Below are 16,205 nucleotides of genomic sequence, written 5' to 3'. Positions count from 1 at the left end.
CGGCGGCTGCACTGCTCCTTCGCTCTGGAGCGTCAGAGTGTGTGTGTGTGTGAGCTGTGCTGTAAGCTGTGTGTCAGACAGGTGGAGGGAGAAGGTCAGATCTTCCAGCTCTACACCACCCTGAGTGAGGTACGGTCTTCACTGCGCACATCAATCACACAACCCTAGCAAACACAGCAATGCTCATTGTCTTACAAAAATTATATTTCTGATATTGTCTTAGCTTGTTGCAGTGCATTCTGCGACTGAGATTGTTCATTGTGTGTCTATGATGCCTACAAACGCTGTTTCTGGTCTTTCCATCACTCCCCGTGTGTGTGTGTGTGTGTCTCTGGATCTGTTTAATCCATCTTACGGGCTGCTCTTAACACCCTCACTTGTCTGTCTATACATCACAAAGGGTTTTCACGAAGCCGCTGTGTTTTTCTCTCCTCGGCTTTAATCGATGTGTCTAATTAAGAACAGCACAGATTCATTAACATTATAGATGGATGCATTACGATGAATTGAGTCCTTCTGGGCCGCGGAAGCTTCTGTCAGACTGATGTTCAATGCACCTGTCATTTTAAACTAGTAGATTGATTTTGTTTTAATATCAAAGATGCTAATTTTGTTATACTTGTACAATAATATTTAATTAAATTGAATTAGGATGATTCTACCAGGATTTATTTATTTATTTATTTTGTATGTGGCTTTGCACAGAACTTTTTGCTAATTTTATTGAGAAATATCACTACTACAATAGTAATAAAAAGAATCCAATAGAAATCACATTTTAAAACCTGGCTTCAGTTTTCCGCCCATTTCTGGCTGTGGCTTTTCTCGTTACGATTGTATTTTTTGTGCGAAATTATACACTACTGTTCAAAAGTTTGAGTTTTTTTTTTAACTATATTTTTAAAGGAAGTTTCTTATGCTCATCAAGGCTGCATTGAATTTTTAGCGCAATTTTCCACCGGACAAAATTGCGATTGTTAACTCATGATTTCTGTTCTGTCTGTGCGCACCAATCTTGCACTTCTATCTCCTCCTCAACCAGACCACCTAGAGACTTCGGGTTTTCGGCATTATGTTAAGGAAGGTCTAATCTCGGGAACGCACAAAAAAAAAAAAAAAAAAAAAATTCCTGGAAAAGATTTACTATCTCTTAGTGTTGTGATCCCATGACGTCAGAAAATTGCGCTAAAACACTCACTGAGTTTTTATTACTTGTTTAAAATACAGTTAAAACAGTAATATTGTGAAATGTTATTTTAATTTTAAATAACTGTTTTCTATTGTAATATATTGTAAAATGTAATTTACTCCTGAATTTTCAGCATCATTACTCCAGTCTTCAGTGTCACATGATCCTTCAGAAATCATTCTAATATGATGATTTGATACTCAAGAAACATTTCTGATTACTATCAATGTTGAAAACAATCTCATATTTTTGTGGAAACCGTGAAAAAAAAAAAAAAAAAAATCAGGATTCTTTAATGAATAGAAAGTTCAAAAGAACAACATTTATTTGAAATATAAATCTTTTGTGACATTATAAATGTCTTTACTGTCCCTTTTGATTAATTTATTGTGTCCTTGCTGAAGTATTCTTTTTTTTTTTTTTATCTTACTGAACTTTTGAACAGTAAATGTAAATATATATACAATAACAGTAAAAAGAATGGTAAACTAGTGACTTGATTGCACAGATGTCTTTGGCTTTAGCCTTGAATGTTTTTGCCGAGAGTGATGATTTGTGGGAAACTTGATATTCTCTGTCACTCAAATGCAAGGCGAACTGAACTTCTTTAATATCCTCCAGTTTTATTCTTATAGATGTTCAAAAGCAGAAGCATATTTGATGCTGTTGCTTTTTGCGAAAAATATCACGAATGAGTCTCATTTAATTAAAGCGCCTCCTCCACACACACTCACACACAATTGAGATTTCAGCTCGGATTTTAATGCATTCGAAATGTCAGTCGATATTATTTCCAAGAAGCAAAGTATATCTCCAGCAGTGAAACAGCCTTGATTCGGAGAGAGCTTTTATAAATACCATAAGAGCAGCCGAACTCTGCGGGGTGACAGACGCCAGTTCTGCCTCTCTCAATCTGCTGTTCTCTACATATGAAGAGACATGTGAGCAGCGAGCCTTTCAAATGAACAAACACACGTTATAGCAAGACGCGTGTCAGTGATCGGAAATGTTATAGTCTCTGTTTATTCTTAAGAATTTCAAACTCATTACTGTCAAAGTTATGAGCAAATACTCGCCATCACATGATTATAACTGCATTTTCAATTTACACTTTAGATCTTTTTTGAACTTTTGATCTTTGAAGAACTTTTTTGCTCACCAGTGACTGTGACTGGTGGTTTTCCAAAGTTACTCGCCACTCAGCATTTTCACTGGCCACAATTTTGACATCGATATACCATAGGGAAAAACTGCCATATTGATATTTTTAAAGGGGTGGTTGATTATGATTTCACTTTTCTAACTTTAGTTAGTGTGTAATGTTGCTGTTTGAGCATAAACAACATCTGCAAAGTTACAATGCTCAAAGTTCAAAGCAAAGGGAGATATTTGCTTTTAAAGAAATCGCTTTTTAAGGACTACAACAAACGGCTGGTAGAGACTACACCACATTCCTCCCGGGTTAGTGACATCACTAACCCTAGAATTTACATAAACCCCGCCCCCGGAACACGATTTATAGGTTATCAAGACAGAATATGCTAATCAATGACTAGAAGATATCAACACATAAGCTACATAAATTCATCAACTAACCATTCAGAAATCTCCTGTTGCTTCTACATGTTGTCACTTCTTCTCGAGTCTCTCCATCATTGTCTGAATCCGGTTTGAACATAAAAGGCTCAAAGTTTTTGAAATTTTCAGTGCATGTCTGTGTGAGTGCATGCTCTTGAAGCTCCGCCCCCTGTGCCGGGAGCAGCAGCTCATTTGCATTTAAAGGAACAGACACAAAACGGTGCGTTTTTGCTCACCCTCAAAAAGTGACAATTTTAACATGCTATATAAAAATATCTGTGGGGTATTTTGAGCTAAAACTTCACACACACACTCTGGGGACATCAGAGACTTATTTTACATCTTGTGAAAAGGGCATTATACCACCCCTTTAATATTATTATGTGACAGGTATATTAGGTTGCTGTCACTTTAAGTCCTGACGCACAGATCCATTAAACTGTTACACATGCGTTTTCTTTCTGGTTACGTTCACTTAAAACATAACTGACTGTGTTTACATGAATACTCACCAAGACCGGTATTTTGACATTATTTTGTGTGTATTTGACTGTTTAAGCGCAATAAGCAGAGAAAAAGAACTTGATTTAGTACTGAGATGCGGCTTTATGTGCTGCACTTTGGGTGCGAGGACAAAATCTGCGGGAATAAGTAAAATTATGCACAATATACGCAATCCCACGCCGAAATTCAAGCCCTGTAACATCAACAATATTCATCCGGAGCAAATGAAACGAGTGAGTGAGGAGAGGCGGGTTTGTGTGTCACTCGCTGTCTGAGAAATAAGAGAGAGAGAGAAGCTGGTATAGTTTGTCTAATCTGCAGACAATTTGTATTGGAAGCGTTTCGGATATTTCAGTATCGGTATGCATCGAAAAATCGAACTTTTGACAACACTACATTGCACTTAGTTTATTATTTCATATGCCTTTTTTAAAAGACTGCAATTGAAAAATGGATATATTATATAAGATTCAACCTGCCAAAGTGGCTAGTATGAGTGACTGCTGAAATACACACATATTTGGTGGGTATTAATATCACGCCCTGCTTACTGTATATTTCATCGATGATGTTCCGGGTCGTTGCTTACTTCTTCAAATCCTAAGAGTCCAAGTCTCATACTAGAACCAAGGTAGTTCAGATCTCTTTACAGCTTCAGAGACGAGCTCAGTAACTCTGCTTGGATCAGGGAACTTGAGGTTTGTCGTGGATAAAGTCTGATCAATGAAAGGTTGTTTTCCCGCTCAGAGTGAGCGATTAACCATCAGCACAGCTCTTGATCAGGACACTTTAATCTCAGGTTACTCCAGGACTGAACCTGTAATCAGTGTGTGTAAGTAAAGCCATCTGCTAAATGACATCCTAGATAGTTACAGATAAGGGTGATTCTGGCTGTGAGAAACACAACAACACTTCATCTATTTGAAGAAGTGTGTGTGTGTGTGTTCTGCAGGACGTCCAGAGCATCGACACATCCCTGATGGACCCGGGCAGCAGTATCACAGTGCTGGCCGGTCCGAGCGCGTTCAGAATCCCCGTCAGCGTCAGAACCAAACTGTGCAGCAGCCTGGACGCCCCACACACACGCGGCAACGACTGGAGAATACTGGCACACAAACTCAACCTGGACAGGTGACGTTCACACACATCAACACTGCATCTGCAACCATTCACACTCACAATGATGCAGCCCTTCAATTCAGTTTTCATTAGAGTTTATTTAAAAAAAAAAAAAAACTCTAAAGGAGTCTCTTCTGCTCACCAAGGCTGTGTTTATTTGATCAAAAATGCAGTAAAAACAGTAATATTGTGAAATATTATTACACTCTAAAGTAACTGTTTTCTAGTGTAATATATTTTCGAATGTACTGTAATTTATTCCTGTGATCAAAGTTGAATTACTCCAGTCTTCAGTGTCACATGATCCTTCAGAAATCATTCTAATATGATGATTTGCTGCTCAACAAACATTTCTTATTATTATCAATGTTGAAAACAGTTATATTTTTGTGGAAACTTTGATAAATTCATCAAGTTAATGCATCCTTGATGCTGAATAAAGGTATAGAAATAAAACATACAAAAGTCAAATATTTGAATTGTAATGTACTCTATCAGTTATCAGTTTCTGTATATACCAATATTGGATTTTAATTATAAGTGGTTTAATAGATATTGGAAGCAAATAATATTAGGGCTTGTTTTATCTTATTTAACCTGTTAAGCTTCACCAGTGCGTCGGCGCACTGAAGCGTTTTTTTTTTTATTTAGTTAAAAATTACTATCAGATTTAATGTTATACATTGACAAACTATACATCATTAAAAAGATATAAGACTCAAGTTTCAGTATTTGACCACTATTGTATTCTGAAAAACTTATAGTGACAGTTATGTCTTAATTTGTGTCAGGAGTTATGAAATGAAAAAATGAGTCGATACCTTTAATATGAATTATGACCGTCAGCCGCTTTCATTCATAAAAAAACTCCCGTGCTGTCGTCATGACAGCGATACACAAAACAACGTCCCTAAGGGCTTTAGCTCAAAAATGTGCAGATTTGGAGAAATATTGATATATTTTCATAAGTTTTCATCAGATTTCTATAGACAGGAATAATATTTATTGAATTTATGCCCAAATGCGTCGATGTAATCATTATGAGCGCTGGACGCTGTGATGTATTGTGTTTTCAATCCATACCAACAGCCTGAGGGCGCTACATTCACAATAATAGTCCATTTATGTAACATGAAGAAGAACCATGATCATGTGACAATCCAGGAAGTCTCGAACACACACAAAGCTATCAGAGATCGTTGTTACATGCAGAAAAAAGACTTTTTGAAGACAATAAACATGATTGAAATGATATTTGGTTTACCTGTGTTCTTCAAATAATGTCAGGTATTTCCATAATAATAGATTATATTTATAATGTATTGCTAATCGATATAGACTTTATCATTGTGCAGAATAATAAAAAATATATATTTTCTGTCTGATTTTTTAATCTGAAGCGAAATTATATCACAGAAGATTATTTAAAACACTCTACTTGCGTTATAAATTAAGTTTGAAGCACAAAAATGGTTTTAATCTCATAAATTGTCGTGTATTGATGGTGTGCTAAGCTAACATGCTAGCTAGCTCTAGGTGCACCTGCCACATATTGCAGTTATCCTTTTATATATTTTTTTCTAAATATGCTTACTAAAATGTTTCATTATTCAAGCAGGGCATTTGATCCAGTTTTTAAATGTTAAGTAAGAACTTTGATAAAAGAAATTAGGGATTGAAACCCTATGAATAGCGTTAGTAACTATAATGCAGACAAAAGAAATGCATATTTCGAGCCATAACCTGGCTGGAGAGGTGTGAATGTGTGCAGGGGGAGACTGAGACTGAATGGGGCTCGTTTGCACCACAAAACAATAGAGACAATATACTGGATAGATGGTTAGAAGATGGCAATAAACATCAGAAGCATCTTTAACGTCAAATCAAAATAAAGTCAACTGACATGGTCTTGAAAAACATGTAACTAAATACAGAGTTTTGGACTTATTATCTTCAGATTTTAAACATAAAATGTTTAGACATGTGGCTTTAGCTGTAGTGCATTTCTAGATTGCTCCAGTGCCAACTTCAATTTTATTTTCATGAGGATGTTTCATAAAAATTAATTTCTAATAACTTTACAAAACTTTGAAGCTATTTATAACAATTTTTTTTCATTATGACAATAATTAATTCTACATTTACAATAAACTGCCAGGTGTCAGCTTTCAAATGAGATCATACTTGTGCTTTTAGTGCAAAGGGTTCATGAACTGTATCTGTTTAAGTTTGGGTATGTCATTTCTGGGGATTTTTCAAAAGTGGCGTTGCAGCTTAACAGGTTAAACATTTTTCTGTGCCAGCTTTCATGCAATGCAGGATATGATGACATGCTCCTGGGCTTTTATTTTAAATCTTCTTTTTCTTTCGGCTGCTCCCATTAGGGGTCGCCACAGCGGATCATCCGTCTCCATACCACCTTGTCCTCTACATCTGCCTCTTTTACACCAACTACCTGCATGTCTTCCCTCACCACATCCATGAACCTCCTCCTTGGTCTTCCTCTTTTCCTCCTTCCTGGTGGCTCCATCCTCAGCATTCTCCTACCAATATAATTCATGTCCCTCCTCTGCACATGTCCAAACCATCTCAATCTCGCCTCCCTCACCTTGTCACCAAAACGTCCAACATGCGCTGTCCCTCTAATAAACTCATTTCTAATCTTGTCCATCCTCGTCACTCCCAACGAAAACCTTAACATCTTCAGCTCTGCTACCTCCAGCTCCGCCTCCTGCCTTTTACTCAATGCCACTGTCTCTAATCCATACAGCATCGCAGGTCTCACCACAGTCCTATAAACTTTTCCTTTCATTCTTGCAGATACTCTACTATCACAAATCACTCCTGTCACTCTTCTCCACCCACTCCACCCTGCCTGCACTCTTTTCTTCACTTCCCTAACACACTCTCCATTACTTTGCACTGTTGACCCCAGGTACCTGAACTCCTCCACCTTCTTCACCTCTTCACCCTGTAACCGCACCACTCCACTGCCCTCCCTCTCATTTACGCACATGTACTCTGTCTTACTCCTACTGACTTTCATTCCCCTCCTCTCCAGCACGTACCTCCACCTCTCCAGGCTCTTCTCAACCTGCTCACTACTCTCACCACAAATCACAATATCATCCGCAAACATCATAGTCCAGGGAGACTCTTGTCTGACCTCGTCCGTCAACCTGTCCATCACCACTGCAAACAGGAAAGGGCTCAGGGCCGATCCTTGATGCAGTCCAACCTTCACCTTGAACCAGTCTGTCGTTCCTACTGCACACTTCACTGCAGTCACACTGTCCTCATACATGTCCTGCACCACCCTCACATACTTCTCTGACACACCTGACTTCCTCATACAATACCACAACTCCTCTCTTGGCACTCTGTCGTACGCTTTCTCTAGATCCACAAATACACAATGCAGCTCCTTCTGTCCTTCTCTATACTTCTCCATCAACGTTCTCAAAGCAAATATGGCATCTGTGGTGCTCTTCCTCGGCATGAAACCATACTGTTGCTCACAGATGGTCACCTCTTCTCTCAGCCTGGCTTCCACTACTCTTTCCCATAACTTCATGGTGTGACTGATCAACTTAATTCCCCTGTAATTACTGCAGTTCTGCACATCTCCCTTATGCTTAAAGATCGGTACCAGCACACTCCTTCTCCATTCCTCAGGCATCCTCTCACCTTCCAAAATCTTGTTAAACAATCTGGTTAAAAACTCCACTGCCATCTCTCCTAAACATCTCCATGCTTCTACCGGTATGTCATCTGGTCCAACTGACTTTCCACTCTTCATCCTCTTAATTGCTGCTCTCACTTCCGCCTTACTAATCCTATCCACTTCCTGCTTTACTAACACCACATCATCCAACCTTCTCTCTCTCTCATTTTCCTCATTCATCAGCTGCTCAAAATACTCCCTCCATCTTCTCAACAAACTCTCCTCACTAGTCAACACATTTCCATCTCCATCCTTTATTGCTCTAACTTGCAACACATCCTTCCCAGCTCGATCTCTCTGCCTGGCCAATCGGTACAAATCCTTTTCTCCTTCCTTAGTGTTCAACCTCTCATACAGCTCCTCGTATGCCTTTTCCTTGGCTTTCGCCACATCCCTCTTTACCTGTTGCCGCATCTCCTTGTACTCCTGCCTACTTTTCTCATCACCCTGTCGATCCCACTTCTGTTTTGCTAACCTCTTTCCCCTTATGCTCCCCTGCACTTCCTCATTCCACCACCACGTCTCCTTGTCTTCCTTTCTATTTCCAGATGTCACACCAAGTACCTTTCTAGCTGCCTCCCTCATCACTCCTGCGGAAGTTTCCCAATCATCCAGCACCTCTTCACCACCACCTAGCCTCTGTCTGACCTCTTCCCTGAACCTCACACTACAGTCTTCCTCCTTCAGTTTCCACCATCTTATTCTTCTTTCAGTCCTTACTCTCCTCCTCTTCTTCTTCGTCTCTAAAACCATCCTACAGACCACCATCCGATGCTGTCTAGCTACACTGTCCCCTGCCAACACCTTACAGTCTCCAATCTCCTTCAGGTTGCATCTCCTACATAGAACATAGTCCACCTGTGTGCACCTTCCTCCACTCTTATAGGTCACCCTATGATCCTCCTTCTTCTTAAAATACGTATTCACCACTGCCATTTCCATCCTTTTAGCAAAATCTACCACCATCTGCCCTTCCACATTTCTCTCCTTTAGGCCATACCTACCCATAACCTTCTCATCACCTCTGTTCCCCTCACCTACATGTCCATTAAAGTCTGCCCCAATCACCAAGCGTTCATTTCTAGGTACACCATCTACCACTTCATCTAATTCACTCCAGAATCTTTCCTTCTCCTCCATCTCACAGCCGACTTGTGGAGCATAGGCACTGATGACATTTATCATCATCCCTTCAACTTCCACCTTCACGATCATCACCCTATCAGAAACTCTCTTCACCTCCACTACACTCTTACTGTACTCTTCCTTCAGAATCACCCCTACACCATTTCTCTTTCCATCCACACCATGATAGAACAGTTTAAACCCACCTCCAATGTTTCTGGCCTTACTCCCTTTCCACTTGGTCTCCTGAACACACAACATATCTACCCTTCTCCTCTCCATCATATCAGCTAACTCTCTCCCTTTACCAGTCATAGTGCCAACATTTAAAGTACCAACCCGAACCTCCACTTCGCTTTTATTTTAAATAAATAAATTATAAATGCTAAAAAAAAAAAAAATTAAATATACCATCTAGTTCCCCAGCAACACGGCAAGCGCTATGCTAATTTATATAAATAAGCCAAGGTTTTTATATAAGCTCATACCTAGTATGAATATTTGTTTATCATCAATGTGCTGAGACTGCAGTGTATATTTTTATTTTAAAAAACGATAGAAGAGAAACAAATCTGCTCTAATGATATCTCACAGGAGACTTTGAAGAAAATTAACGCTAGAGAAACAGCAGGGGAGCAAAAGAGAAATTTCCTGTTGTTCTTTCGGCTCTTCCCGGAGAATAGCAAGAGACAGATTTACTCTCTCTGACATCAACTTTTCCAAACATCAGCCTCTCTATGCACCTCCACAACTCACGTAATTAGAGGGAAAAGGCAAAAAAAGGCGAAGGACCCCTATGGTTTGAGTTCTGGCTGGGGTGTTACTGCAGGACGCTTAAAGTACGAGAGATCTCATTTCAAACGAGAGAGAGAGAGAGAGAGAGAGAGAGTTTAGGTGGAGAGCTTGCTGTTCACCTCTGAGGACCATCAGGCATGAAAGAGCCAGAAGACGAGAGAGAGTCTGAGTTCACAGGGGACAGGAAGTAGAGAGATAAAGTGAGGAGGATCCTGGGGAAAAAAAAAAGAAAGATGTTAAAAGTGAAAGTTCTTCATCAGTCGCAGACTCGAGATCTCCAGAGCTTCTGCACCTTTAACAAACTGTTCAAAACACATTCAACTCAGACTGCATGTAGTGTGTTTAAGCTTTGAGAAAAACAGGATCTCTGGTTGATGTTATATGCCATGTGATGAGATTGTGCCATACGGTACATACTGTATATTTGCTTTATGCACACATGAGAAAGATGGGGAAACATGAAGTGATGAACAAATACAATGCAACAAGCTGTTATTAAGGGGTTTAGCACCACGAGTTCAGTTGTTTTATTGACACTCACAGGTGTGTGTGTTGGCTGTTTTTACCATGAATGAATCAAATGAATTGAAATGAATTGCATGCATCAATATTTACTGAGAAAAGAAGATCATTCCAAGTCAATACATTATTGTGGCAGATAAATAGACATAAAGCAATTAATAGACATAATATTTCTGTAGTATGCGGGGGCCTATGAATATTGTGTCTTCAAGTCAAAAAGATTTATAATCACTGCTTTAAGGTTTGACTATTTTTTTCCACCAAAACAAAAACCATATGGTTTAATATTTGAAAGCAAAGAAATAAAACAGACATAAATATTGGTATTTGTTAGATAACATTTTCATTTGATCTGAAACCTCAGAAAAATCAGACGCCGCAAGGTGTTGAGACACAAAAAATTGATTTATTATTTATTAATAATACTTGTTTATTTGCAGTGCAGTATTATTATTGCACTAGTAATACATTTCCTTATTTCATAAGAAAAAAACAATCCAAGGCACTCAAGTAATTTGTTTTTAGAAAAATATAAAAAGTCTTTATTCTCTGATTGATTCCAGGGTGTACCTCATTTGTTTTTTTAAATACATAAATAAAGACTTTTTATATTTTCTAAAAACAAATTACTCAAGTGCCTTGGATTGTTTTTTTCTTATGAGCTGAACCATCCCTACACCCAAAGAGCACCGAGACCCGCGCAGCACTTTTTGCATTCCTTGTATTTACATTTCTTTATTTATTACCTTTTTCCAATTTAAATAAAATAAAAATATATGTTGATTAATAATAATTATTATTATTATAAAATAAAAAAAATGTTTGCAGTGCAATAGTAATATATTTCTTTATTAATTTAATTTGTCATTTAAATAATAAATATTTTAATAATAATCATTATTTTTGTTGTAGTAGAAAATAAATTATATTTGTTTATTGAATTAGTTATCATATATATATTTTTTTTTTTTTCATTAATTGTTTTTTTTTATTTTTTTATTATTATTATTATAATTATTGTATAGCCATATTGTTTTGGGGGGAAAAAAGTTCTCTTTAGCTGATCATATGTCTGATTGAGTGGCTTTAGAAGTCATTGATAAATCACTTTTTATTGCGTTATTTTCATAAGTTCCAAATAAAAAGAGAAAGTCAAACCAGATTTCACTGGATTATAAAAGAAAATAAAAAAAACTTGTTCATTAAAATCAAAACTTCTAGCACAAATATCTCTGTGGTGATGTGTTGTGCTCACGCCGCCCACCTCAGTGTGTGCTTCATCTCACCCGCCCTACAGGTATCTCAACTACTTTGCGACTAAGACGAGTCCTACCGGAGTGATTCTGGACCTCTGGGAAGCTCAACACTTCCCACACGGCAACCTCAATCAGCTCGCCACGGTTCTGGAGGAGATGGGTCGTCATGACAACAGCATCGCTGCCATGGCGAAGGAACAATGACCCTTACAATGGCGGTGATGTCTAAGCTGAGGATAATTGAGCTCAAGTTGAGCTGCCACTTTCATCGAGCTGAAACAACGATCAAACCCGAGACAGTCAAAGCATCGGAGTACGGAGGAGAGTCCGTGACCTTTCGCATCTTATTCAGTTTCCATGGATACGTGCGGTACTGCTGTCCGTCTACGCGGATGCTGCCGATTTAGGGTTGAATGCAGGGCTGGGGGTCAAAGGTGAACCAGGAACAGGGTCAAGACACTTTAGGCAACCAAAATCTTTGGAAAACCCTCCAGTTTGCACGCGCAGGGTCCTCATGTGCAGAAATCTCCCACATCATCTCCCGTCTCCTTCAGTGGTCGTTTTTGCAGGAATTTGTGGTGCCATCTAGTGGTTGCAGAAACTACTCACTCTCGTGTAATATAATATTTTGAGACATGAATACAGTATTTAGTGTGTCTACAGAGTACCTTAAAGTGGCCTTTAAAATCCGGTTAACATTCAGATCTGATTAGGATTGTATTATTTTTGTAACGCAGGTGTCCGAAGACGTAAAATATACGTGTTGCTTTGTTGAACAAAAGTGCAGACGAGCACTTGCAGGGATTTGAGGATAATGTCAGAAGTTGCTCTTTGATTTTCTGGAATGCAATGTTACGTCAGACTGTAATGATCTTCACTGGCCGGACTTCTGCTGCGTCACGTGTTCTGCATGGGCTGTTTCTGTTGTGCATCAATGTTTCAACTCACCATTTATGCATTTCACTCTACTATACGCATTATTTTAAAAAAAGAGTCAATTGATCCCTTGTATAAAAAAAAAAAAAAAACACCTTCCCATGGTGGTGATTGTTTCTGCCAGAATGTGATGGATACAACAGTTATTATAGCCCTTTTCACACAGCAATCCCAGTAAATTAGTCAAATTACCAGAGTGAGTTTACCGGTAAATGCACGAATATGCCGTTCACACAAACAACGGCGTTTTACCGTTAAGAGATCGTTCACACATCGGCAACAAAATACCAATGAATGTCAGTCACAAGAAAAACACGGTTATTATAGTATCCAACTGCAGAGCCGCAGCGCTGATGAATGGAACAGAAAGCAGTGCCTCGATCGCCACACGATGAAAAAGTTGCGAAACGTGGCGCCAACAGTCAAATGTGTCCATTTAACTAATATTTACATAGAAAAACTATTAAAAAGCAGCAGCACTTAAGGTCCTTGCACACCGAGTCCAAAATTTTTCGCACGCTAAAAAAAAAATATGACCACATTTTGTCATTCACGTTTACACACTGGCTTTCGTCTGTAATATAAAAAAAAATCGGATCTGTTCGATTTTTTGCATCCGTAGCAAGCATTTTGAAAGGTGTTTTGACAATTGACCATTCGCAAAGACCCGCCCCCTTTAGTTACTATTGCTATGTCCGACAAGCCACGCGCTCTCACGACATGTTGTAAAAAATACATTGCGGAGCAAAGAGGACATGACAACGCGCTGACAGACAGGACAGACCAGGTTACTTTTGATATGAAACAGTCTCAACTTTCAAATTTGGTCATTTTTTAAAGAAATTTAAACAATACTGTTTTGTGGCTCTTTAATGTGTCTGACAGATCGCTGTAGAGCTTCAGTTAAAGCTGCTCATGAACCGATCATCTCTTCCTTCTAGTTAATTTATAGCATCAAATAAACATGAAAGAACATAAGAAGGAATGTTGTTTTAACCGCGGAAAGACGTCAGTACACACCGTTTTTCAAGTTCAGATCCTCCAACGTTAATCTGCTTACTCTCCTGACTGCTTTGTCGGACAAAAATGGATTATGATTGGTCAGATCGCCTGTCAATCAAACTCCCTGCGAAGGGTCAATTCAGAGAAACCGTTAGCCTGGTTAAAACCAGACCATTCTCAGTAGTAACTGAGTTATGGTCTGGCAAAGCTCCTTTAATAACTCATTTCCAAAGGGGCGTCACCAACGGACGTCGCTCAAATGCCTCTGGGCGCAATTGGATAGACCTAAAACTCCTAAAACCAATCAGAGCGATCGGCATCGTGTAAAGCCATATACGGTGTCCCAAAGTTACACTACGCCATACATGTACTCTTTTTGTGAAGAAAATGTATTAACTTTTGAATGTGTAGCAAAAAAGTAGGCAAGCTTTGGGACATACTACTTCGTCATCTTTATCGGACGGATCTGTCGCGTGCATCCTGTCACGTAAACTGCCCTGTCAATCATCTTGTCACAGTTAAAATCCTCTATTAATCTAATTTAATTTCCTACCGTTTCAGAGAGGAATGTAGTAGCACGTTCATCTGCCAGTGGGTCTTTCATGAAGACTGTCCTCATGTGATTGCAATTTGAATATAATAATGCATTTAAAAGTTGGTGCGCTTCACCAACGGAGTGGACGTCGCTCAAATGCCTCTGGGCGCAATTGGATAGACCTAAAACCAATCAGAGCGATCGTCATCTTGTAAAGCCCGCCTCAACGTTTCTGATTGGTGCTGTGATTTCGAAGGCCATGGAAATGGGCTTGAATGAGCTCTTTGCCAGACTACTTGCAGAGCAAATCTAAATTTGCCGGAAGTTGTCTGGGTTTTCCCAGGCTAAGAAACCGTACAAGCGAACGCCAGAATCCAGAATGACATGGTGATCCACTTCGTCTCGCAGCACAAAGCAGTTTATGACAAACAAAGTGCAGAATACAAAGACACGGAATATGAAGACTTATCAAACTGAGCCACTGACATCATGAAGTAAACTTTGAATCGCTAGCGATATTCCCGCAGCTCCTTGATAGGAGGTGGAAAATCTTTAGGAGGAAATTTTAAGAAGAGAGAGGACAACAAAAATCATCCTCTGCTTGAAGACTCCATTTTGAATTGGTTAGCGATTTTTTCGCAACGGATTAATTAATACGCATCAGTGCGAGTGTGCAAGGAGTAATCGCGTCGTCTCCATAATGGTGTGAACAAACCATAAGATTAATGATCAATCATAATTATGATTATTATGATTAAGATTGGCCCAAAGCAGACTTCATACGTCAGCGCGTTCGGACTTATTATATATATATATATATATATATATATATACAAATATATATAATGTAAATTTATGTCCCTGTTACACTTAATTTTCCTGGTTAAATAAACGTTACATAAAAAAGATAAACCAAATACAATTCTATTTTGTATTTTTACACTAATGTAATGTTCTATTTATTAAACCAAGTATAAATCTCATCAAGTTAGTGTTTTTATGCATTTTTACATTTATTTCAATAAAAGACTGTATGTGTGAAAGGGGCTGTTGTTACTGGATTGATGTAATGAAATAAAATCAGTCTTTGTTTTATTTTCATTTCTTTTATGACCGTGAAGGCCAATATAGTTACCACAGGTTCATTATAGTAACTATAACTGTAGTAACTTTTGGTGGAAAGCTTTGTTATGTTAAATTTGGTAACACTTTACTTAAAGCCTTTATATATAATGCATTATAAAAGCAGCGTTGGGTAAGTAACTCTAAAAAAGTAATTAATTACTAGCTACTAATTACATCTTCAACAGTGTAATTAGATTACTTACTTACTTACTGTACTCTAAAAAGTATTGCATACTTATTACTAATTACTTTCTAAATCCCATATTAACCTCGACCAGCTGAACTATACAAGAATAGACATGAAACGGCTATTTTGATTCTTTCAAATGCATATAATATAACATTGCATACATTATCCATGTACTGACCAAAGTGTGTAAAGGGTTCAATTAAAAACATACATTTTATTTTATTTGCATTTTATGCAAATTTTGATGTTAAATCCACCATTGTTTTATATAGAATACAGTACTGAATGCAATTACATCAGAAGTAACTGTAATTAACTTACTAAAAAATTGAGTAATCACTTACTTTTCTTAACCAAGGAAAAGTAATTAAATTACAGTAATTAATTACTTAGTAATGGATTACACCCAACACTGTATAAAAGTACTTTGAATGCATTAATTATGTACTGTGTGGTCTCATGAATAATTGTAACCACAGTTATAATACATTATATATTACTTATCAATTCATTGTTTCACCTTTGGAAAGTATAATGCATTATAAAACACCTGACAAACCACTCATTTCAGATTTAAAACGAATCTGCAAATATTATAATGCATT

The 16,205-nt window shown here is 38.0% G+C and overlaps 1 protein-coding gene across 3 annotated transcripts in view; it reads left to right on the top strand.

Annotated features, from left to right (window-relative positions):
* unc5ca (unc-5 netrin receptor Ca) overlaps nt 1–13,447 on the top strand; it is a 149,612-nt gene extending 136,165 nt beyond the window's left edge. For all 3 annotated transcript variants that reach the window (XM_079872468.1, XM_079872467.1, XM_079872466.1), the window contains 3 exons: nt 1–129; nt 4,224–4,402; nt 11,854–13,447. The exon at nt 1–129 is cut by the window's left edge and continues 36 nt beyond it. In XM_079872468.1, coding sequence (XP_079728594.1) covers nt 1–129; nt 4,224–4,402; nt 11,854–12,016 — 471 coding nt within the window. In that variant the 3' untranslated portion in view covers nt 12,017–13,447. The remainder of the gene's footprint in view (nt 130–4,223; nt 4,403–11,853) is intronic.
* The last annotated feature ends 2,758 nt before the right edge of the window (nt 13,448–16,205 follow it).

This window comes from Squalius cephalus, assembly GCF_949319135.1.
Source record: "Squalius cephalus genome assembly, chromosome: 5".
Classification (NCBI taxonomy): Eukaryota; Metazoa; Chordata; class Actinopteri; order Cypriniformes; family Leuciscidae; genus Squalius; species Squalius cephalus.
The sequence above is the reverse complement of the archived record's forward strand: the minus strand, read 5'-3'. Positions and strand labels throughout refer to the sequence as shown.